Source organism: Schistocerca piceifrons, chromosome 1, assembly GCF_021461385.2.
Source record: "Schistocerca piceifrons isolate TAMUIC-IGC-003096 chromosome 1, iqSchPice1.1, whole genome shotgun sequence".
Classification (NCBI taxonomy): domain Eukaryota; kingdom Metazoa; phylum Arthropoda; class Insecta; order Orthoptera; family Acrididae; genus Schistocerca; species Schistocerca piceifrons.
The window spans coordinates 454556451-454579616 of NC_060138.1; the positions used below are offsets into that span (position 1 = coordinate 454556451).

Genomic DNA, 23166 nt, shown 5'->3' on the forward strand with positions numbered 1-23166 from the left:
TCACCAAAGTGTTGACGCTTTATGTGAATTTCTACACTTTTGTAATTTTTTTAGTCAAGGTGTGCAGGACAAACTTTGCATGCATTTTCTTCAAAACACTCTGGAGAATGTATTGAATACTTGATTTAGAGATGTTACTCGATTGTGATTTGTAATACAACAGCTTTGACACACTACAACCATATGGCGTCCGCCCCGGTAGCTGAGTGGTCAGCGTGACAGACTGTCAATCCTAAGGGCCCGGGTTCGATTCCCGGCTGGGTCGGAGATTTTCTCCGCTCAGGGACTGGGTGTTGTGTTGTCCTAATGATCATCTTTTCATCCCCATCGACGCGCAGGTCGCCGAAGTGGCGTCAAATCGAAAGACCTGCACCAGGCGAACGGTCTACCCGACGGGAGGCTCTAGCCACACGACATTTCCATTATACCATATGGCCACTACTACATACTGCATGCTCATATCTGACTGGTAGAATGCACATCTGTTGTTTACAGTTGTTGGTTCAAGCTGCCACTGTAGTTACTGCGGTGACATTGCTTATATGTCATGACTAGAATCAGTGTTGGAACTTTTTGAATGGATGGAATATAGCAGGTAAAGAGATTTAGAAAAGGGGTTAGTGTAGGCCACTGGCATATTGTCATTGGTAGTTCTTTATTTCTTCATGGAAGAGTTGGAGAAAAGTTTGTTGTAGCCCTGGAGAAAAATAAATAAAACTGTATTGTACATATCCTTATTTGAACAGCAAATGTTAACTTCGTAGCTGTTTGTACTACAGGCAATTATAGTATTCTTCTGTGCATAGATTTACCATCACACATCAAACTATAATGGCACTATTAAGTACATGTATTCACGTACCGTACATGTTTTTCTCAGACCAAAGGGTCTCCGCCAACCTTCACGCCTCTGCATACAAACCGTATGCCTGTGATCCCATCCCGGAAGTCTAACAGGACCTTCAGCTGCCCCTCAAGTCCGTAAGTCCATCCCAAAACCTGACATCTGAATCCATCTCTCTTCTCACACCAGCAATCACCTGCACTCCTACCTTTTGCCTACTCCCCAAACTCTGACAGACTGAACCCCACAGGTCTTGTACTTGTTATCCCATAGTGGCTGAGTACAATGTTTCCACATACGGAATCTCTGCCTTTGATGACCAATACGTCTAAACTGTTGTCTGTAACCTTCCATCCTACACTCAAAGACACCATTCACTTCCTTTATGGCCTTTCCACACTTCTTGTCGCATTATCAACGGATTCCTTGTTGAACTCTGTGAATTTGATGTCCTTTTACACCCACCATGCTCCACGCACATAGCCAGCCACAGAACACCACCTTTTCCGACGTCATCCTGATACCAAACCTATCATCTCTTTACTAATTTTTCTAACCAACCACATCCTGACCCACAGTTATTTCACATTCAGAGGCCAAATCTGTAAACAAATTTGTGGTACTGCCATGGCTACTCATGTGGCACAGCCTATGCCAACTTGTTTATGGTCCATCTGGAGGAATCTTTCCTAGCCAGTCAACATCTAAAACCCCTTGCCCAGTTCAGGTTTATTGATGACATTTTCATGACCTGGACTCACAGCAGGAAGAACCTCCATAACGTCAGCATCTCACCTGCTCTTCCTCAACTCATCAAGCCACCTTCCGAGACGTCTATTTCCATCTCTCAGATGGGTCCATAAATAGTCTGCTCATATCAAGTGCACCAACCACCAACAGTGCCTCTGCTTTGACAGCTGTCATCCATTCCATGTCAGAAAGACACTTCCTTACAGCCTCTCCACCCATGGATGCTGCAGTCTGTAGTGGAAAGCAAGCATTAGTTGTCAAAATATACTGATAAGCTTACCAGAGCCTTCACCAGCTCATTCTCAAACAAATCTCCTGTGCATCTCTTCCTCTTACTCCAGTAAACCTGTTAATTAGCCACTGACCAGCACTCCTCCGATCACCCAGTATCACCCTGGTCTTGAAAAGCACAACCAGGGCTTTGATGACCTTTTGTCATGACCTGACATGAGGGATATTCCACCCATAATCCTACCCACATCACATAAAGTTGTTTTCCACAGCCCATCCAATCTACAGAAATCCTTGTTTATCACTATTCCAATTTTGCTCCCAGTTCTGCACCTCATGAGTCTTTCCCTTGTGGTCGACCTCTCCTGCACACCCACCCACCCACCACCTGCTACGCAATACTGTCACAGGCATTTCCTACCCTATAAAAGGCAGGTCCACATGTTAAAGTAGCCGTGTTATATACCATCTATGCATCAGTTACTATGCAGCATTCATTGTGGGCATAACAAGTAATCAGTTGTCTACTCGCATGGATGCCCACTGCCAAACTGTGGCAAACTGCAGACTCGACCATCTGGTTGCCGAACATGCTGTGCATCACAACCCATATGACTACAGCTGATTCACTATTTCAGCATTTGAATACTTCCTTCCAGCATTAGTTTCTCAGAACCTTACAGTTGGGAATTGTTGCTCCAGCATATCTTGCACTCTGGCAATCTCCACTAACCGGTTTCCCTTGCCTCACATTCTTTTCCCTTCTTTCTTCTGTCCACACCATTCCTTCCCCATCTAGATCGTGTACTGCCTTGTCCCACCACTGTTCTTCCCTGTCCCGTTTTGGCTTTCGCTCCCTCCCTACCTCCATTCCTATTTCTGTACTGCTTCTGGGTTGTCGTCAGCTATTGACCTTTCCTTTTGCTCTCCATCACTCGCGGATTCTGCTGTGGGAGGTTGCTGCTGACCTCCATTCTATTGACCACTTCCCCCTTGGGATTCGCCTCCTGGATGAGGCTGTGGAATTACCAGTGCCGCCCAGGTGGCACCTCTGCAGAGCTGACTGGACACTTTTCACCCATTTGGCTGTTTTGGAACACCGTGCCAGCGTCCACGAATGGGTCAACCATGTTACAGCCGTGATCTCCCAAGCTGCTGAATTGTCGATCCCACGGTCCTCAAGTCATCCCAAGAGACGTCCTGTCCCTTGGTGGACCACTGAGTGCCGCTCAGCCATCCGAGCCTGCCGTGCAGCTCTGCGCCGCTTCAAGTGCCGTCCCTCAGCTGACAATCTTGCGGCCTTACGGGTGGCAAGGGCCAAGGCGCGGCGCGTGATTAAAGAGAGCAAACGACGGCCATGGCAATCGTTCTTGAATTCCATCTCCCGCTCCACTAGTTCTACGAAAGTATGGGAAGCAGTCAGGAGGATTTCCGGGAAATGCAGCCAACTACCTGTCACGGCATTGCTGCATCAGGGATGTCTCCTCACGGCGCCGAGAGACGTTGCCCAGACAATGGCCATGCATTTTGCGGAATATACTGCCACTGTTAACTGTGATCCAGATTTCTGCCGCTACCGCACTGCCATCGAGAAGGGTCACTTGGACTTCCGGTCTCCAAATTCTGAACCCTACAACTGCCCCTTCACATTGTGGGAACTGGATTCGGCGCTGTCTGTGGCTGATGATACTGCGCCCGGTCATGATCAAATCCTGTACAGCATGCTGCAGCACTTGTTGCTGCCATCCAAGGAAGTTCTCCTGAATTGTTTTAATATGATATGGTCATCTGGCACGTTCCCTGACTCGTGGAGGGAGGCGATTTTGATTCCCCTCCTCAAACCGGGGAAGGACCGAATGCATCCCAGTAGTTATCAGAGTATTGCTTTGACGAGCTGTGTCGGGAAGACATTGGAATGCATGGTCAACCGTCGCCTGGTTTGGCTGCTCGAGACCAGGCAGCTCCTTAGCCACTCTCAGTGTGGCTTTCGGAGATGTCGTTCAACTATAGTCAACTTGACCCTGCTTGAGGCGCCATCCAGCAGGCCTTCCTACGTAACCAGCATTGTCTAGGTGTATTCTTGGACATTAATAAGGCGTATGACACTACTTGGCGCCGCCTTATCCTCAATCAACTCCATCAGTGGGGCTTTCGTGGCCATCTCCCCATCTTCATTCGGTCCTTTCTTTCCCGCCGCCTCTTTCGATATCGGGTTGGTAATGTGCTATCTGATTTGTACGTGCAGGAGAATGGTGTTCCTCAGGGAAGCGTTTTAAGTGTCACCCTCTTTGCCGTCGCCATTAACAGTGTCACGTCCACTATCCGGAGTCCTGCCCAGTGCTCCTTGTTTGTGGACGATCTTGCTGTTTTCTGTTCTTGTCACTGCTTGTCGGCAGCTGCAGCTTACGATAAAGTGATTAGAGGCATGGACTGTGAAGAAGGCACTGAATATTTTGAAGTGTCTGAGCCATCGGTCCTGGGGAGCAGACCGGGCGCATCTGCTGCAGTTTTATAGGGCTTTTGTCCGGTCGCCTCTTGACTATGGATGCACTGTGTATGGGTCAGCGAGACCTTCGTATCTGAAGATTCTTGACGCAGTACACCATGAGGGTTTCAGGCAGGCCACTGGTGAATTCCGTACCAGTCCCATCCCCAGCCTGTGCAGCGGAACCGCCGCTCGCCATCTGGCGGAAACTCCTCATGGTGCGACGGGTGTGTCAATTCCTTGCCTGTCCTACCTCCCCTGCGTAGCCTACCGTTGCCCGACTGCCTATGGAACGTCTCTTTTTCCAGTCGTCCCAGGGCAACGAGACCATTTGGGATTCGTGCCAAGCATTTGCTAGAGTCCCTTGGTGTGGAGCATGTGGCACCCCAACTCCAGGGTTTTACCCACCTGCCTCCCTGGTTGCTCCAGAGGCCCAGCATCCTTTTAGACTTGTCAGAGTACCGGAGGAGCTGCACTCCTGCATTTGTTTTTATCTCCTTATTTTACGATATTTTAAACCTGCATCCCGACCATGTACCAGTATTTACAGATGGCTCTAAACAGGGGGACTCTGTTGGTTGTGCTGTTGTTTTTCCTGATCGAGTCGTCAAGTTACGGCTTCCTGCGGCGTTTACCATCTTTGATGCCGAATTGTTTGCGATCTTGCGGGCATTGGAGCAGATGAGATGTGTTCCCAGTCTTAAGTTTCTCATCTGTTCTGACTCCCTGAGTGCCCTTCAGACCATGCAACACTTGCCCCCAGCAGATACGGTTGTCCAGAACATCCATGATACCCTACTCCACCTGCAGCAGCAGGGGAAGGAGGTTTCTTTCTGCTGGGTGCCGGGGCACGTGAGTATTAGGGGAAACGAACTGGCGGATGTGGCTGCCAGAGATGCATGTTCCTTCCCTCACGTTGTTGAATGTGCTGTCCCCCTCCATGCTGTTACCTCCCTTTTGCATTTTCGTGTTATGCATCAATGAGAAGAGGAGTGGCTGGCAGTCTGTGAAAATAAGCTGCGTCTGGCCAAGGCCACTACGCGGCCATGGCGTATGTCCTACCAGTCATGCAGGTGGGATGAGGTTCTCCTCACTTGCCTCCGCATCGGGCACAGTCCCTTAACGCATGGTTTTTTACTCTGGCGGGAGGACCCCCCAATCTGCAGTGCTTGTGGCGTCCAGATTACTGTCCGCCCCATTTTACTTGACTGTCCTTTATTCTCTGACCAGAGGGCGGTGGTTTCCTTGCACCGGATTTGTCCTCTATTTTGCAAGACAACGCAACGACTGTGGTTAAGGTCTTACGGTTTTGTGTCCTGTCCAATTTGTTGCCTCAGATTTTAGGGAGAGGATTTTAATGTGCTGCTGGGTGACTGGCTCACCCAGGTTTTAGGTAAGATGTCCGCCAGTCAAGATTACCTACTTGTTTCACTTCGATTTCTGTTCTCTCTTCCTTGTGTTTTCTTTCCTTTTTTAGTGCGTTTCTCCTTCTCTTGTTTTGCCTCTGTATGTGAGGATTTCGAAATGCGTCAGGTATGTGTCTTTTAGCCGTTCTCCTTGTTCTCTGTCCGTCTTCGTCCCTTCACCGCATGTGTTACTGTTTCTATGCGTTTGGGCGCTGATGACCACGCTGTTTAGCGCCCGAAAACCTCAAACCACACACACACACACACACACACACACACACACACACACACACACACACACACACACACACCTCCATTCCCCATCCCCTCTGTCTCACACTTCCCGTTCCCTCCCTCCCTCCTCTCCACCTTCCTCTTCTTTGTTCCCCTCTCTTTCCCCCACTCTCTACCTGTACCACTTAACATGCTGCAGCTCTGAATTCCTTTCATCTTGTTGTGCAGCTGCCGAGTCATCTGTCAAAAGACCTGCCTCACACTGTTGTGCTACACCCCTCCCTGCCTCATCATCCTTCTCTTCCCCTCTTCTGTGTGTGTGTGTGTGTGTGTGTGTGTGTGTGTGTGTGTGTAAATAATGCAAGCACATTTATGAGAGAAAGAGTAAAAAGCTCTAAAGCTAATGTAAACAGTGTTTTCTGATGTGTGTTTCTATGGCCACTTGTCAATCAGCTATAGGTGAGAGGTTACCTTTCCTTTATTTTACGTATTTGAGCAAAGGCAGCTGTTGACAGTAATTACCACATTGTCAAATGTGTAAATTTTTTAACATATATATTTAGTTCAGCTCTAGTTTACATCTATTTTAGCCATGACCCCCCCCCCCCCCCTCGCTCTCCACCTCTCCAGGAGGTTCACAACTCTTATGAGTAGGGGCTTGGTTTCTACAGGGCCCCGGCCTTTGTAGCATTACTCCTTTCTGTGCTGCAAGCTTATACTTCCACTATCCTTTCCCCCTTTGCCTCTCCATTGATGGTTTTCTTGGCACAGACCCTGCTTGAAGCCGGTTTATGGTTGGACTCAAGTATCCATTTCTGGCATTTTCTCGTAAACTTTTCATTAAATAGATACATGGTCCCCATTTATGGGTTTGACCTGCTACCAATTTTCAAAATTCTCCAGAAGTGTGGATCGTGCAGGGAAGGTTGCCCAGTGCAGTGTAAGCTCCACCTTTGTGTCATTCCATCATTGCACCCTTCCCGTTAATGAGGTAATACACCCAAAACCAAGCACGGTAGCCATCCTGTTGTGTTTGTGTGTATGTGTGTGTGTGTGTGTGGGGGGGGGGGGGGGGGGAGGAGATCGTCAGGTAGCTGTACGGTGGTAGCCCCCTGACCATGCAGGGATCAGACTGTTGGTGCCTGAGCTGAAAACTCCCCATGTATGCCAAGGAGTATGTGCCTATCATGACTGGTGCACAGGGACACTGGGCAATGGATTATTGGCCAGGTAGCCATTGCTGAGGCTGGGCATTGCCCATGGGGAGAGCCCCTATTTGGAGTGGGTGGAACCGTGGCGGATGGGCTGCAAATGAAGTGGATGAAGTTACCTCCTGCTGGTGGCCATATGGCCTCTGCAGTCTCAGTGAAAGGACAGTCCTCTTTTAATGCAGAGAGATATGACCCTAAAGCATTCCCTTCCCTGGCTATGTCATGGGAGGAATGTAGGGCTAAGCAGGAAGCAGAGAAATACTCCCCCAGTACTTAGGTCCCCCAATACTTAGGTTTCAGAAGGAATAATGGGGATGCTGTCTTGGCCACAAAGTCTTTATTCTTTGTAGAAACTACGAGGGACAAGTTTGGGGAAGTTGCAACCATCTCTAAAATGAAGAGTGGATCAGTTCTGATCACATCATCATCCCGTGCCCAGTCACAGGAACTGCTCTCTTGTAACAAGCTGGGTGACATACTGGTGGTTTTAACTCCCCATAAAAGTCTTAATATGCTTCAGGGCATTTGCCACAGGGATCTGCTCTTACAATCCGATGATGAGCTATGTGCCAACATGGAATGATGGGATGTATACTTTGTCCATCATGTACATAGGGGGCCAAAGGATAATAGGGTTGCTACCTGTTCCTTCATCTTGGCCTTTGAGGGTGATTCGTTGCGTGAAAAGGTCAAGGTGGTGGTATACTGATGTGACGTGAAACCGTATGTTCCTCCCCCCCCCCCCCCCCCCCACGAGGTACTTCAAGTGCTTGAAATTTGGGCAAGTGTCCTCGTGTTGCAACTCTAGCCCCATCTGTAGAGATTGTGAGTGAGTGCTGCATGTGAATGCTCCTTATGCATGCTCCTTATGCCCCCCCTCCCCCCATCTGTGTCAGCTGTGGAAAGCACCATTCTCCCTGCTCACCTGATTTCACTGTTTTCCAGAGAGAGAAGAAGTTACAAGAATACAAGAGTTTCAACAGGAAGAAGTATGAGCAGTTGCACCCATCATGTACAACAATGTCATACGCTACAGCTACGACAATGTTGCCCCCATTGGCGATAGTACTCCCACCTGGTACACCTCCTACTGTGGGCCCTCAGGGTCGCTCAACCATGTTTGTTCACCTGATGGTTGGGGGCTCCCCTCTTGCTGCTACCACCACATGTACTTTGGGATCAGTGGCTACCCACCCGACAGGGACCCCACCTCCTAGTCGGAGATGAATTGCTTTTCTCTGGCTTCTCTTGGCAGGAAGGCGTCCCTTGGGACACTTCTTTGTAAGTTTCCACCAGTCTAAAACTGGACGCCAGCCAGCAGCTGAAGGAGCCAGAGGCTACTGGTCACAGGGCTATGCGATCATCAGCTTTATCTGAAACTGATTCAGAGAAGCCCTCACAATTATCGGAATTCTCTAAGGAGAGGAAGACCAAGAAAAATTCCTCCAAGAAGGACATTCTGGTGGCCCCCACATCATCAGATCCCGCTTGTTCCACTCCTATGGCTGAGGTGGAAATTATGGAGGCCCCTGTGGCCCCACTTCGCACCACACAACAGAACCCGGAACCTATGTGTGTTGATGCCATAACCTTGCAACCAGTGAGTGTAGGGCATAACCTGCCTACTTGGTCCTTTATAGACTCTCAGTACATCGGCATCATTATTCTCCAGTGGAATTGTAGCAGTTTTTTTCCACCACCTGGCTGAGCTACATCACTGAAAACTGTAACCGTATGGGGGAACTCTAGAACAAACAGCTGGATTCCAAGGGGACAGCAACAACAATGCATAATGATGAATACATTTATAATTCAGCTAATAAATCAAAGGCTGTGTGAAGTGTTTTGATGGTGTACCTGCAACAACATCAAACCTAATTGAAATACTCACACACTTATGTGACAGCTTACTTCAGGCAGGCACTTTCCCTGATGTATTGAAAACATCAGAAGTTATTCCAGTATATAAAAAAGATGAGAAAGATAATTTAAAGAACTACAGACCCATTACAATTTCCCCCTGCATCTCAAAAGTATTAGAAAAAGTTATGTCTGACAAACTTATGAAATTTATAACTAAAAACAACATCCTATGTAATGAACAACAAGGATTCCGAAATAAGAGGTCAAAAACTACTATTTACGAGTGCCATCCTAAACCTGATGGACAAAAAGGATCATGAAATTCTTCTATCAAAGCTTGAACGATATGGTATCAGAGGTTTGTCCAACAACTGGATCAGTTCCTTCTGGACTAATCGTAAGCAGACATTGTGCATCAAAGCACAAAAAAATCGAACTAAAAACTGTATCTGAACATCTATCTGACCATAAGCAAATATAATATAGTGTACCCCAAGGATCAGTAATGGGGCCCCTTCTGTACATAAATGATCTAATCTTAAATGTTGATGCACATAAAACAATCATATTTTCAGGTGACACCACATTCTATTAAAAGGAGACAGCAATGAACAGTTACAGCAGTCAGTAAATATGGTCACAGAATAATCAGCTTGTCTGTAATAAACAGTAAAAAAACCATTGCACTAATAAAATTCCACAATGTGAACTAGGTGGTAACAATACTGAAACCAAATTCTTAGGACTCAGGCTGCAGAGCAACATGAAATGGAATAAGCATGTGGAATATCTCAATGCAGAACTTAGCAAAACATGTTACCTTCTTTGCTCACTAAAATCATGCTTTAATGAGAAAACAGTAATGAATGCATATCAGGTCTACTTTCATTTTCATCTTAGATATGGGGTCTCTTTCAAGAGAAACTCTAAAACAGCTAATAGAACTTTCAAACTACAAAAAAGGGCTATTAGAATCTTGTTTGGATGCAAGCCTAGAGACTCTTGTCAACCTCTGTTAAAGAAGAAACCTGGTATTCCTCCATTACCATGTGTGTACATTATAGAAACTCTTTTATTCATCAAAGTAAATGTAATGGGTAACGACTGAAAAAACTATGATCTATACATGATCACTTACCAGCCAAAACAGAAATTTACGTATCACCCAAATCAGCTCAGCTCTGTGCCAAAAAAGGTGCATTTCACATGGGAGTTAAGCTTTATAACAAACTTCCTGAAAACATAAAAGCTATCACTGTGGTCAGTACCTTTGGAAAACCTCAAAAGTCATATTTACACCATCACTGCTTCTACTCCATCGAAGAATATTTAGATTTATGAAGTGTGCTATATAAATACGTAAGTATAAAGTGTATTATTGTAACCTTGAATAAGTATGCCTAGAAATGACTTTTTCGTTGGGTCTGCATTAAAGACATTGTCTATCACGATATTCCAACAACTCCAGAGGACATGCAGGAATGTATCATGCTTGCTTGAAATTCTCTTCAGCAGGCCATACTGGAAGCAGTAAATAATTCTTTCATTCAATGAGTGCACCACCCACTTTGAGCAAAAAAAATGGCTCTGAGCACTATGGGACTTAACATCTGAGGTCATGAGTCTCCTAGAACTTAGAACTACTTAAACCGAACTAACTTACGGACATCACACACATCCATGCCCGAGGCAGTATTCGAACCTGCGACCGTAGCGGTCGCGCGGTTGCAGACTGAAGCGCCTTTAACCGCGTGGCCACACTGGCCGGCCCACTTTGAGCACCTTTGAATGTTCTACTCCTGGGCAATGGTACAGACAGTCAAAATCAATTTTGTGTTTTGTTTTTACCTTGTTTTCATTTGTTTTCTGACAACTCCAGCAAGTGGACAAGTTTGTGATCCCTGGTTCAAAGTCAATGTTGTGTTCTGTAAGTAATAACATTGTGTTTCAGTGAATGCTACATTGTGATACATTTTTGAATAGGTCTATAGGAGAGGAAATGAATTATCAAATAAAAAATAAAGGGTTCCATTTAAAAAAGTCATACTGCTGTTGATATCTTTGTAAAAAAAAAAACAAAGCTACAACGAAGGCATTCATGGTGATTGATGCCCCCATGACGGCTAAGGAACAATTGCTTGAAACATTTTGTAATTTGCATCTGGACAAACAGTTACTTAGGGTGGTCAAGAAAAATGGGACACCGTGTATAGTGAACTAGTGCCTCTTAATACATCTTTGGAGGCCATGGCTGTTCGGGTAAGAACATTTCAGGATATTATCATCTGCATCGCTTACCTCTCCCTCGATGGTGAAGTGTCTCAGAACATATTGTTTGCGCTGGTTTCTCAGTTCCCACCACCTTTCCTAATCTTGGGTGATTACAGTGCCCATAACCCTTTGTGGGGTGGAACCATGATCAGTGGCCACAGTAAAGACCTCGAAAACTTACTGGTTCAACTTGGCCTTTGCCTCTTGAATTAGGACTGTTGATATTTTTTTAAATATCAGGAATCCAATATATCAATATTTAAAAAATATCATTGTCGTCTCTTGATATATCCAAAAAAGCTATCGATATATCGACTGAAAAAAAATATTGATGTACCTGCCAATAAAAAATATTGGCAGCACATTGTAAAGATACTGCGGGTTTAAGAGCTGTATATTTATTTTATTATGGAATTTTCTGTACATCAAAAAGATAGCAGCCTGCCTTTCCGCGTAGAGGAAGAATTGAAAGGAAAACAATGTATGTTCACACTTGGCGATACCCTCTTTGCTAACAATGTTAATTCAATGTAAGTGCCACAATATAAGGTGTCCGATGGGTCCATAATTTGGTTTCATCACGCATTGGATTTGTCCGGAACCCTCCTCGTCAACTTCCCTGTTTTTTCATTTCTAGCAACACCAGTGACCTAGCAATTGTAGTGTCAAAATTGCATGGTGAAGCTAAATGTTGCAGTTTCTGTTGGTAGTGCTTGAGCGCCAATTATGTCAGCATTTCCCCCCACACATCTCCACCCATCTTAAAGACCAGTTTTGTCATTTAGATTTTTGTTCATCACTTCCAGCAACTGTTTTTGAAGAATGCCAATCTGAAGGAATAGCACACCAGTTGCTTTAAAAATTGTTTTTTAATACAACTGGTATCCCATTTCTTCACATTGGAAATCTTGTTATTCCATTCACACCACCATCCTCCGGTGAAGCCGTGCGGAGTGGCCGAGCAGTTTGAGGTGCCGTGTCACAGACTGGACGCCCCCTCCTGCCGGATGTTCGAGTCCTCCCTCGGGCATGTGTGTGTGTGTGTGTGTGTGTGTGTTTTGTTCTTAGCATAAGTTAGTTTAAGTAATGTGTACATCTAGGGACCGATGACCTCAGCAGTTTGGTCCCTTAGAAATTCATACACATTTGAACATCCTCCAGTGAAAATGGACTACTTCTTTTGTGCCACGTATATTCATTTAACACGGTCAAAGAGAAAGATTAGACCTGATGACCCCCATGTGGGTCCGGGGGTTAGAATAGGCCCGTGGTATTCCGAACCTGTCGTAAGAGGCGACTAAAAGGAGTCTCACATGTTTTGGTCTTCATGTGATGGTCCTCTGTAGGGTTTGACCTCCATACTCCCAAATTTTTCCGAAGAGTGAGCCAATTGGGGAAGGGCACCTTACATGGTGTATCGTGTGCATTGTGCATTGAGACCTTTAGTCCGCTTTCTCGTTGTCGCATTGCAGTCACGCTCACTCTCCGTCTCTTGGGTGAGGATACGTTCCTGGGTGCAGTTTCTGCCATTCACTATGCTGTCTCGCTTTCTGCGCCGACGACAAACACGGACTTCTTTGCACCTGATATCCACCATGGTAGCCAGTCCGTTGTGGTGGGGTCGCCATGTACCATGTTGGTTGTAGCCCCCTGACAACACAGGGATCACTCTGCTGACGCCTACGCTGTAAACTCCTCACGTATGCCAAGGAGTAGATGCCTATCTCCCTGGGGCATCAGGACTCCCGGTAATGGCCATCCTGCCAGGTGGCCCTTGCTGCAGCTGGGTGGTGCGTGTGGGGAGGGCCCTTGGTCGGAGTGGGTGACATAAGGGCGGATGACACGCTATGAAGCATGGCACATATTCTCTTGCTGATGGCCAGCTGCCAGCAGTTTCTAAGCGTCCCAGGGCTCAATTTAATGCAAACACGTATGACTCCAAATCATTTCCTTCTCTGGCCACCCCATGGGAGGAACAAAAGGCTAAGAATGGGAACGAAGCTTATTCACCCCATTACCATGTATGTACAAGAACTGATGGGGAATCCTTTGTGTCCATGAAGCCTCAGTTCTTTGTAGAGCATTTAGAGGACAAGTTTGGGGAGGTGGATAGCTTGTCCAAAATGCACTCTGGGTAAGTTTCGATAAAAACAGCATTCTCTGCCCAGTCGTGGGCATTACTTGCTTGTGACGAGTTGGGGGATATTTCAGTTACCATTACGCATCATAAAAATTTAAATATGGTCCAGGATATTATATTCCACAGGGACCTTCGTTTGCAATCTGATGACGAGCTGAGCGCCAATTTAGAGCAGCAAGGTGTTCATTTTGGCTGGCGAGTTCATCGGGATCCAAGGGATGGCCTTCGAGGGTGATACATTGCCCCAAGAAGGTCAAGGTGATGGTCTACCACTGTGATGCCAAGCCCTATATCCCTCCCCCGATGCAGTGCTTTAAATGCTGGAAGTTTGGCCATAGACTTCCCACTGTACTTCCAGCGTCACATGTCGAGATTGCGGACGCCCATCACATTCCAATACTCCGTGTGCCCCACCTCCCATCTGTGTAAAACTGCATAGAGCATCATTCCCCTTGCTCGCCAGACTGCAAGATTTTACAGAAAGAGCGGAAAATTGTGGAGTATAAGACTCTTGACCGATTGACCTACACTGAGGCTAAGAGGAAATATGGACGACTCCATCTTGTGCGAATGACTTCCTCTTATGCCTCCGCTATGACAGCAGTAATAGCCCCATCAGTTCAGCGAATTCCAGTTGGCTCCCTGAACCATAAGACTACACCTGCGCCCTTGACTGTGGGGGGCACTACCCTCCCTGTTGCTCCTGCGCCACCTACTTTGGGAGCAACACTCCCCCCCACTCATTGTGTGGCCCCACTTCTAAGCCGGAGAAGCGTCCAGCTTCTTTGGCTCCTCTCGCTTTGAAGGGGACCCTTGGCCCCTACCTTCCCAGGTTTCTACCAATGGGAAGGATGACGCGCGCCAGTGGCGTCGGTGCCCACAAGCAGCCGGTCGTAGGGCAATACGATCCTCCTCAGTCCCGGAGACTGAATCAGTGAAGCCCTCCCAGCCAGTGAAACCAAGGAGCAGCGAGAAAAGTTCAAGAAGAAGACCTCTAAGACAAAGGAACTTGTGGTGGCACCCACCCGACTGCAACCTACAAGTTCTGCGTTTGAGAATGGGGTGGAGATTCTGGCATCCGCTGAGGACCTAGATCTCGCCGGACCCTCAGACACCATGGAAGTCGATCGCAGAGGTACTCAATCAGTGGCAGCAGGTGATTCAGCGGCGTAATCTGCCTCCTCGATCCCTTCACGCCTTTTTCGGCCGCGGGCAGTGTCATCCTCCAGTGGAGTTGCAGCGGTTTTTCCCACCACCTTGCTGAGCTCTGACAATTTCTCAGCCTTCACCCTTCTTTCTGCATTGCTCTCCAGGAAACTTGGTTTCCGGTGATGGGAACCCCCGCCCTCCGTGGATATCGGGGTTATTATAAGAATCGGGCAGCTTATGAGAGGGTATCTGGTGGAGTCTCTTTACAGCGAGTGTATCCCTCTTCAAAAACCTTTAGAGGCTGTCGCTGTTCAGGTGTGGACGCCTCAGGCTGTTAATTGTCTGCAGTCTCTATCTTCCACCGGTTGGTGATGTCCCACAGCATGTATTGGCTGCACTGATAGCCCAATTGCCGCCACCTTTTCTGTTATTGGGTGACTTGAACACCCATAACCCTTTGTGGGGTGGATTGGTGGCAACAGGCCAAGGAACTGTCGAGCAAGTGTTGGCACAGCTCGATCTTTCTCTTTTAAATAATGGTGCCTCCACACATTTCAGTGTGGTGCATGGCACGTACTCAGCCATCGACCTTTCAGTCTGCAGCCCCGGCCTTCTACCATTTGTCCAATGGAGTGTGCATGATGACTTGTGCGGTAGTGACCACTTTCCGGTCTTCCTGTCACTGTCCCAGCGTCACTCACCAGTGTGCCTCCCCAGAAGGGCTTTGAATAAGGCTGACTGGGACTCGTGGTGGTTCACACGATCACCACTGGCATTGTTTCTGCCACAGAATCTGTAATTTCCTGTTCTTCCGGGTCTCCTCGGTGGAGGACTGTGGCTTGGTGGTCACCCGAGATCGCTGAGGCAATTAGCAATTGCAGGCGGGTCCTCTAGCGTCATAAGTGGCACCCATCATTGGAACAGTTCATTTACCTTTAAACGGCTCCGTGCCCTAGCCGAACGCCTTATTCACCAATGGAAGCAGGTGTGCTGGGAACGGTATGTCTCCACCATTGGCACCCATATCTTTCCATCACAAGTTTGGTGCAAGATTAACGACCCTAAGGGTATCAGATACCCATCAGTGTACCTGGGCTTTCCCTGAATGGAGCAGTCTGTACTGAATCAGACATGATTGCAGAACTCTTAGCAAAGCATTATGCTCAGAGTTCCATTTCTACGAATTACCCAGTGGCCTTCCACTCCCTGAAAGAGCAGTTGGAAAGTTGGAGCCTTTCATTCCATGTGCGCCACCCCGAATCGTACAATGCTCCATTCAGTGAGTGGTAATTCCACAGTGCCCTAGCCGCTTGCGCTGATACGGCTCCCGGGCTGGATCGCATCCACTATCGGATGCTTAAACATCTCTGCGTGGACTGCCAGTGACACCTCCTCGACCTTTTCAACCATATCTGGGTTGAGGTTGAGTTCCCCTCTCAATGGCAGGAAAGCATTATTATCCCAGTGTTGAAGCCTGGCAAGAACCCCCTGGAGGTGGACAGCTACTGCCCCATTAGCCTCACCAGTGTTATGTGCAAGGTGCTCGAACGCATGGTGAGCCAGAGGTTGAGTTGGCTACTTGAGTCACGAGGCCTTCTGGCTCTGTCCCAGGGTAGATTCCGTAAGGGCCGCTCTGCCACTGATAATCTGGTCTGCCTGGAGTCCGCCATCTGTATGGCATTTTCCCACCGTCAGCACCTGGTTGCCATCTTTTTTGACATGCAGTAGGCATACGATACAACGTGGCGACATCACATCCTCACCACACTTCATGGATGGGGTCTTAGGAGCCCGCTCCCACTTTTTATTCAAAATTTTCTGTCGCTTCATTTCTTCCGCGTGCAAGTTGGTTCCTCCCATAGTTCCTCCCGAGTCCAGGAGAATGGGGTCCCGCAAGGCTCTGTCTTGAGTGTCTGCCTATTTTTAGTTGCTATCAATGGGCTAGCTGCAGCTGTGGGAATGTCCATATCGGCTCCTTAGTATGTTGATGACTTTTTCCTGTACTATAGCTCCACTGGCATTGCGGTTGCTGAATGGTGGCCACAGGGTGCTATCCGCAGGGCACGGTCTTGGGCTGTCACGCACGGCTTCCAGTTCTCGGCTGCTAAGGCCTGTGTCGTGCATTTCTGCCGGTGTCGCACTGTTCACCCTGAGCCACGGCTTTATCGTGATGGTGAACCTCTTGCTGTGGTAAAGATGCATTGGTTTTTGGGCTTGCTTTTTGATGCCCGGTTGACTTGGCTCCTTCACATTTGGCAGCTTAAACAAACGTTGTGGCGCTATCTTAACGCTCTTCATTACTTGAGTCACACCAGCAGGGGTGCCACTCGATCTACCCTTCTACGACTGTATCAGTCATTGATTCAGTCCCGTCTCGATTATGGGAGCCTGGCTTACAGTTCGGCATTGCCTTCCGCGTTGCGGTTGCTTGACCCCATTCTTCACTGGGTATCCGACTCTCAACTGGAGCTTTCCGCACAAACCCTGTAAACAGCCTACTTGTAGAGGCTGGTGTCCCTCCATTGTGGATCCGGCGCCAACGACTACTGGCTGCTTATGCTGCACATGTTTGTAGCTTGCCCGGGCATCCAAATTAACAACTCCTGTTCCCCAACTCGGTCGTCCGTTTTCCAGAATGGTGGCCCTGGTCAGGGTGTACGATCGCGGTTCGCATCTGGGCTCTTCTCTCTGGGCTTGAGTTTTTCCCTCTCCCACCTCTTTTCCTGGCCCATATACATATACACCTGTGGTGTGTGCCCTGCCCATGTCTTCGGCCGTATTTGGCACAGGGCCCGAAGGACTCAGTCCCTCCTGAGGCCCTCCGCTGCCGCTTTCTTTCCATCCTTGCCACGTTTCATGGTTCTGACGTGGTCTATACCGACAGATCGATGGTTGCTTGTCAAGTTGGGTATGCTCTTACTCTTGGGGATCATTCTGAACAAAGCTCATTGCCAGCTGGCTGCAGTGTTTTCACTGCCGAGCTGGTCACCACCTCTAGTGCCCTAGAGTATATACGCTCCTGGCTCAGGTGAGTCCTTTGTTATCTGTAGTGACTCCCTGAGCGGTTTACAAGCTATCGACCAGTGTTTCCCTCGCTCTTGTTTGGTGATGGCTATCCAGGAGTCCATCCATACTCTTGCCCGTTGCCGATGCTCCGTGGTTTTTATGAAGACGCCGGGTCATGTCGGCATCCCGGGTAATGAACGTGTTGACATGCTGGCCAAACAGGCTGTCGGTGCACCAGCTTTGGAGATTGGCCTTTCGGAGTGTGATCTCCATTCAGTTTTACGACAGAAGGTCCTTGGTACCTGGGATGATGAATAGCGCACCCTGCCTTCACCCAACAAACTTCGGATCATCAAGGAGACTACCAGTGGGCGACACTCCTCCTTGCGGGCCTCTTGCGAGGACTGTGTTGTACTCTGCCGGCTGCAGATTGGCCACACCTGGATGACGTACGATTATTTATTGTGCCGTGAGGATCCACCTCTCTGTCGCTTTGGTTCAGCATTGACAGTGTTCCACATTTTGTTGGACTGTCTGCTTTTAACTGCACTTAGGCAGACATTTGCGCTGCCAGATACGCTCCCTGCACTTTTAATGGATGACACTGCCACGGCAGGCTTAGTTTTGAGTTTTATTCATGCAGGGGACTTTTATCGCTCAATCTGAGGGTTTGTCTCTCTCTTTTGTGTTGAGTCTGGCCTTTGGCCTACAGTTTTAGATTGAGCTTTTTAGTGCGTCTCTTGGTTGTTGGCATTTCGTTTTCTTCCCCCAACCCCCTCGCCCCCCCACCCCCCCCCCCCCCCCCCCACCCCCCGCCCTTCCATGGTCGGCCAACCACTGTAACACTCTGTGTGTTTTTAATTCCTCTTTTCTAGTCTTTGTCTATGTCTCTCTTGTTCTGTGTCATCCCTTGTCTTCTCCATTGCTTGATTTTGTTCCTTGTGGGTGTTTCATGTTCGTGGAAAAAGGGACCGATGGCCTTTGTAGTTTGGTCCCTTCAACCCCCACAAACAAACCAACCAGACCTGATGAAAGTTCAAAAAGGAGTAAGACTCCTTCACACAGTGAGAGTAAAGCTATATTCTACAACAATTTCAATACAATGGCTCAAAATATTTACCGAAAACTGTGAAAAAAATATAAAATAAAAATGTTGGCACCCAATATTGCCATTTTGATATCAATATATGGGGGCAAAAACAGTGCTGATATATATTGATATTTTTTTGGAGAAAAAATCTCACTGACTCGTTACTCCTGGTGTTATGAGATGACTCCTCAGTGGCTGAAATAGTTTAATGTTTTATTCATGAAGGGGGCTTTTACCACTCTCTTTTAAGGGAGGTGCACTTAACCTTATTGACCCATTGTCTAGTTGGCAGAATACTCTGTTGCTTCCTCTGCTTAGACCAGGCTGTGGCTGTCTGGGCTTGGTGGTCCAACCCGGTTCTCACCCTAATTGCTCCTTTACTCTTCTTCCTCTGTCTTGCGCAGTTTGTCACACTTGTTCGTCTTTTGTCTCTGTGTGCTTCTCTTTCCCCGTCTGTGTTGCTAGTCTTTCCTACACAATTTCTTGAGTGGAGTACCTCTGGTAAGTAGCGAGGGCTGCAGGATGTGTTTTCTTATTGCACCCTGCTTTCAGGGGCTTCCTGCAGCTTCCTAGATGGGTCACCTTGTCTGCCTTTCTTCCTCTGCCTCCCTTTCTTCTTTTGCCCCTTATCTCACCTTTGTTGACCTTTTGTAGCAAGGGGTTTCCTTTCCCTGAGTTTTACGCAATGGGCTAGCTCTGATCTACAGTCATGTAGACCTGCACAGAATAAAAGCAGACAGAATATAAAGGAAATGTCGTGTTAAATAATTTTTCCATTTCCTCTGATGGACATCTTTCAGGACAAGTGCTTTGTGTTATTGTATGAAGGACATATTGATAAGTCATCAGAAATCAGTTAACTACAGTTTGTACAAATTTGACATAGTATTCGTCAGTAAGATAGCAGTACATTCAGTACAGAGTGTAAGTGCTATTATGCTTCAAAGGTACTGTCTTAGGCAGATATTCACAGATGTGTGTCAAAGTATTCATGAATTGTTAAATGCTGTGATTTTATAATCAGGAACACTGATTTCAGTGAAGTACACATCAAACTTGCATAAACCTCAATGGTGTCATATATAGAACATTTTGGTGCAACAGCATTGTTGCATGCTGCAAGAGCATCAGATCTCCTCCTTTCTTCTACTGCTTGCTTAGCACTCCTTAATTTTATCTATTCAGCGTGTCAGTACCTTGAAAAGGTTTTCTAAATTCAGTAGTAACATGCTGGGGATGTTTGAGAAGGAAAATTTTGGTGGTGGTCATAATTTTAAGTGTTCTTAATTTTCACAGATGTGGTTGTAGTTTCCAGTGGAAACTTCATTTCTTAAAAATAAATTATCCAATTTGTTCTACCAAATACCTTTGTTTAAGTACTGCCTTGATTTACAGTGACGTTTATAGTTTTCCGGATAATGACGTTGGGCTGGATGACGAGATGGTTGGTTCTCCATCGAGATGAACTCACTCTAACAGCTTTTTCATTGGGCAGTATATGTAAGTCATTCTTACATTCTTTGCAGCTTGCTTATTCTAGAATTCTTGTTAAATGATGATTACTATCTTTTCAGCTATGGCTGTCATTATGCTGATGAACATAATACTTTTCTTGAGAGTGTTAAATGCCGATTATCGACAAAGACCAGCCCGACAAACCATTTTACATGAAGAACCTGCAGACTGCAAAGGTCACACTAAAGTAAAAAGCTAATTTAATGCAGACCAGTTATTCATTTATGTTGTGTAACTATTTTTGTAATGTATGTATTAATGACATATTTTGTACTGCTGTGTATTGCATACTTCTTAAGGAGAAACTAATATGCCAAGAATTGGACTGTTATTGTACGAAACTGGATAATTATTGCAAGATGTTTCTGTCTAACTTAAGTATTTTTATATGACTTTATTTTTGTACCGATGCTTATATAACTATCATTCCTATTTATAGAATGACATTTTGTTATTTAATTGTTGTTATAAAGATTGAAATGAAGAGCAGAGACAAAAATCAGAGTGTAAGTGGTAATGGGAATTTTATATGTAATTCATACACTATCCATTTTGTTCTAAACTACTTAAGTGGTAAAATAATGTATCTAAATGTTTGTGTTCATATTTGTGATGTAATGGTGTACCTATACCAATCTACTACCAAAGTTACAGAATTTCTGTGTGTGTTCATCATTTAATAAAGAGTAGGATTGTTTAATCATACAGTGAGGGCTTTCACAGCCGATATTGGTGTCCTTGGTGATTTTTGTTTAGTGGACGTTAGGCTGTGGTCCAAGACTTATTTCTGTGTGTAATGTTTTGTCTCCTAATGCTGCTGACATCACTGCTGGCTATAATGACATGGAAAGCAGTTGCTAGCTCAACAAGCCAAACATTATCAGTTCACTGCCAAAGATTACGGAGTCATACTAATGTATATTATGGAGCTTGTAGTAGGGAAAAGTTGGGCCTGTTTGCTATATTTATTATACTAGGATGTACAGAGTGTCCACAGAAATTCAAAATCACAAAAACAACATTGGCAGCAAAGAAGGGTTAAAATTGGCTTGAGTGCTAAATAAATCAAACAGGACTAACTCTTCATCACTACTAGCTTCATAACACACATTGGTGTGTTCTTAGGTGTATTGACTCACAAAATGGCCATTGCATGGATACGTATAAAGAGTTCTGAGCTCATAGCTGCTTTCTGAATAGTTACAGCCTCTGATGATGTCTCCATCATCGAAAGATGAAGTGCTAGGCAGATAAATATGTCTCCAACAACAAATTAATCAAGTAGTAGTGTTTGTTACGTTTCTGTGAGTCAAATTGTCTGCAGACTCACAGTATTCCAATTTAAGATCAAGTAACTGGTGCTTTAGACCACTAGACATACTATTGCAAATATGTGTACAAGGACTAATGTAATTTCAGTTTGCATTTGTGGTAAGGGCGTGTGATACTTAAATTCCAAATATTTTGTTACAAAATTTTTGTTGGAATTATAAATTATGGAACTACGTAATTTATGTGCTAAAAGGTACATTTCTGCAAATTAGAAGATTCCTTGTTCAATCATCATGGGTCCAGAAAATGAAAGGTCTAGTTTTGTAAAGACAATGACAGCAGTTCATTCAGCATGCTTTTACTGTTATGAGGTAACACATAGTTCCTCATTGTGATTACTACATGCAGTGAAGGTAATGAAATGTATGTAAATTTCATTTACAATATTATTTCCAAAGCCCTCATTACACATGAGATTTTTCTATAGTGTTTCATCTTGATTTGTGTTGCAGATTTTTAGAAACTCACCATAGAGCGTAGACCATTAGAATTTTGTGCATTATATCAACTATGTACAATATACCAACTGTACTCACAGGCCACTGTAAAGTGATTATGGAAGATATTTTTTGTCTCACTGTTATTATTGAAAATTTTATTGTGAGTGTCTCTTGTCACTCATGTCTAACTAATTTAACATTATCCTCTGTATCCTCTGAGTTATTTTCAAAATTACCATAGAGAACTGTTTCCTCATGTTTTGTAAGTAGGTGTCACAAGATGAATGGCTTTATGCTTTCAATGTCTGTTAGTGTACATTTTCTCAAAAGGATAAATTGTGTAAATTAAACAAAGTAAATTTTGAGCATGTTATCCTTTAGTTTTGCAGTATATTCCACAGCTCCAGTCTTATTAGGAGCTACAGCTTGAGTAAAGGACAATAACACGAAGCGTTAGTATTTTGTTAGCAGTCTCCTGATGTTTGACTCAAAGTTTCCTACTAGCATTGGTGTTGTAAAGTGGCTTTATCTAGTTTTAGTTTATGAGAAGAGATGTTCTAGAGTTTTCTTATTAATTCTAGGTTTGAAAATGGTGACACAGTAGAGCCCAGTAATTCAAATTACAACAAACTCAGATAATATGGAAATATCACTAAATCAATGGGAAAATCTACATCTACATTATACTCTGCAAGCCACTTAATAGTGTGTGACTGTGAGTATTTTCAGTACCACCATCTGATCCCTCCAACCCTGTTCCTCTCGTGAATAGTGTATGGGAAGAATGATTGTCGGTAAGCCTCTGTATTGGCTCTAATTTCTTGAATTTCCTCTTCGTGGTCAATACGCAAGATGCATGTGGCAGGAAGTAATATGTTGTCTGACTACTCATGAAAAGTGCTGTCCCTAAATTTCAGTAGTAAATCTCCCCATGATGCACAATGTCTCTCTTGTAATGTCTGCCAGTGGAATTTGTTTAGCATCTCCACAACGCTCTCTCGCCAGCTAAACAATCCCATGATGAAACATGCCACTCTTCGTTGGATCTTCTGTGTCTCCTCTATCAGTCCTACCTGATAGGGATCCCAGATAGATGAACAATACTCTAGAATCAGGTGAACAAGCGCCTTATTAGACACTTCTTTCGTGGATGAGTTACATTTCCTTAAGATTCTTCTGATGAATCTGAGTCTTGTGTC

General features: G+C 45.6%; 1 protein-coding gene across 1 annotated transcript in view; it reads left to right on the forward strand.

Annotated features, from left to right (window-relative positions):
• Nucleotides 1-22092, forward strand: part of LOC124783769 (TLC domain-containing protein 2-like) — a 47607-nt gene extending 25515 nt beyond the window's left edge. The window contains exons 5-6 of the mRNA XM_047254047.1: nt 20076-20180; nt 20255-22092. Of these exons, the coding sequence (XP_047110003.1) occupies nt 20076-20180; nt 20255-20394 (245 nt within the window). The 3' untranslated portion in view covers nt 20395-22092. The remainder of the gene's footprint in view (nt 1-20075; nt 20181-20254) is intronic.
• Nucleotides 22093-23166: the final 1074 nt, after the last annotated feature.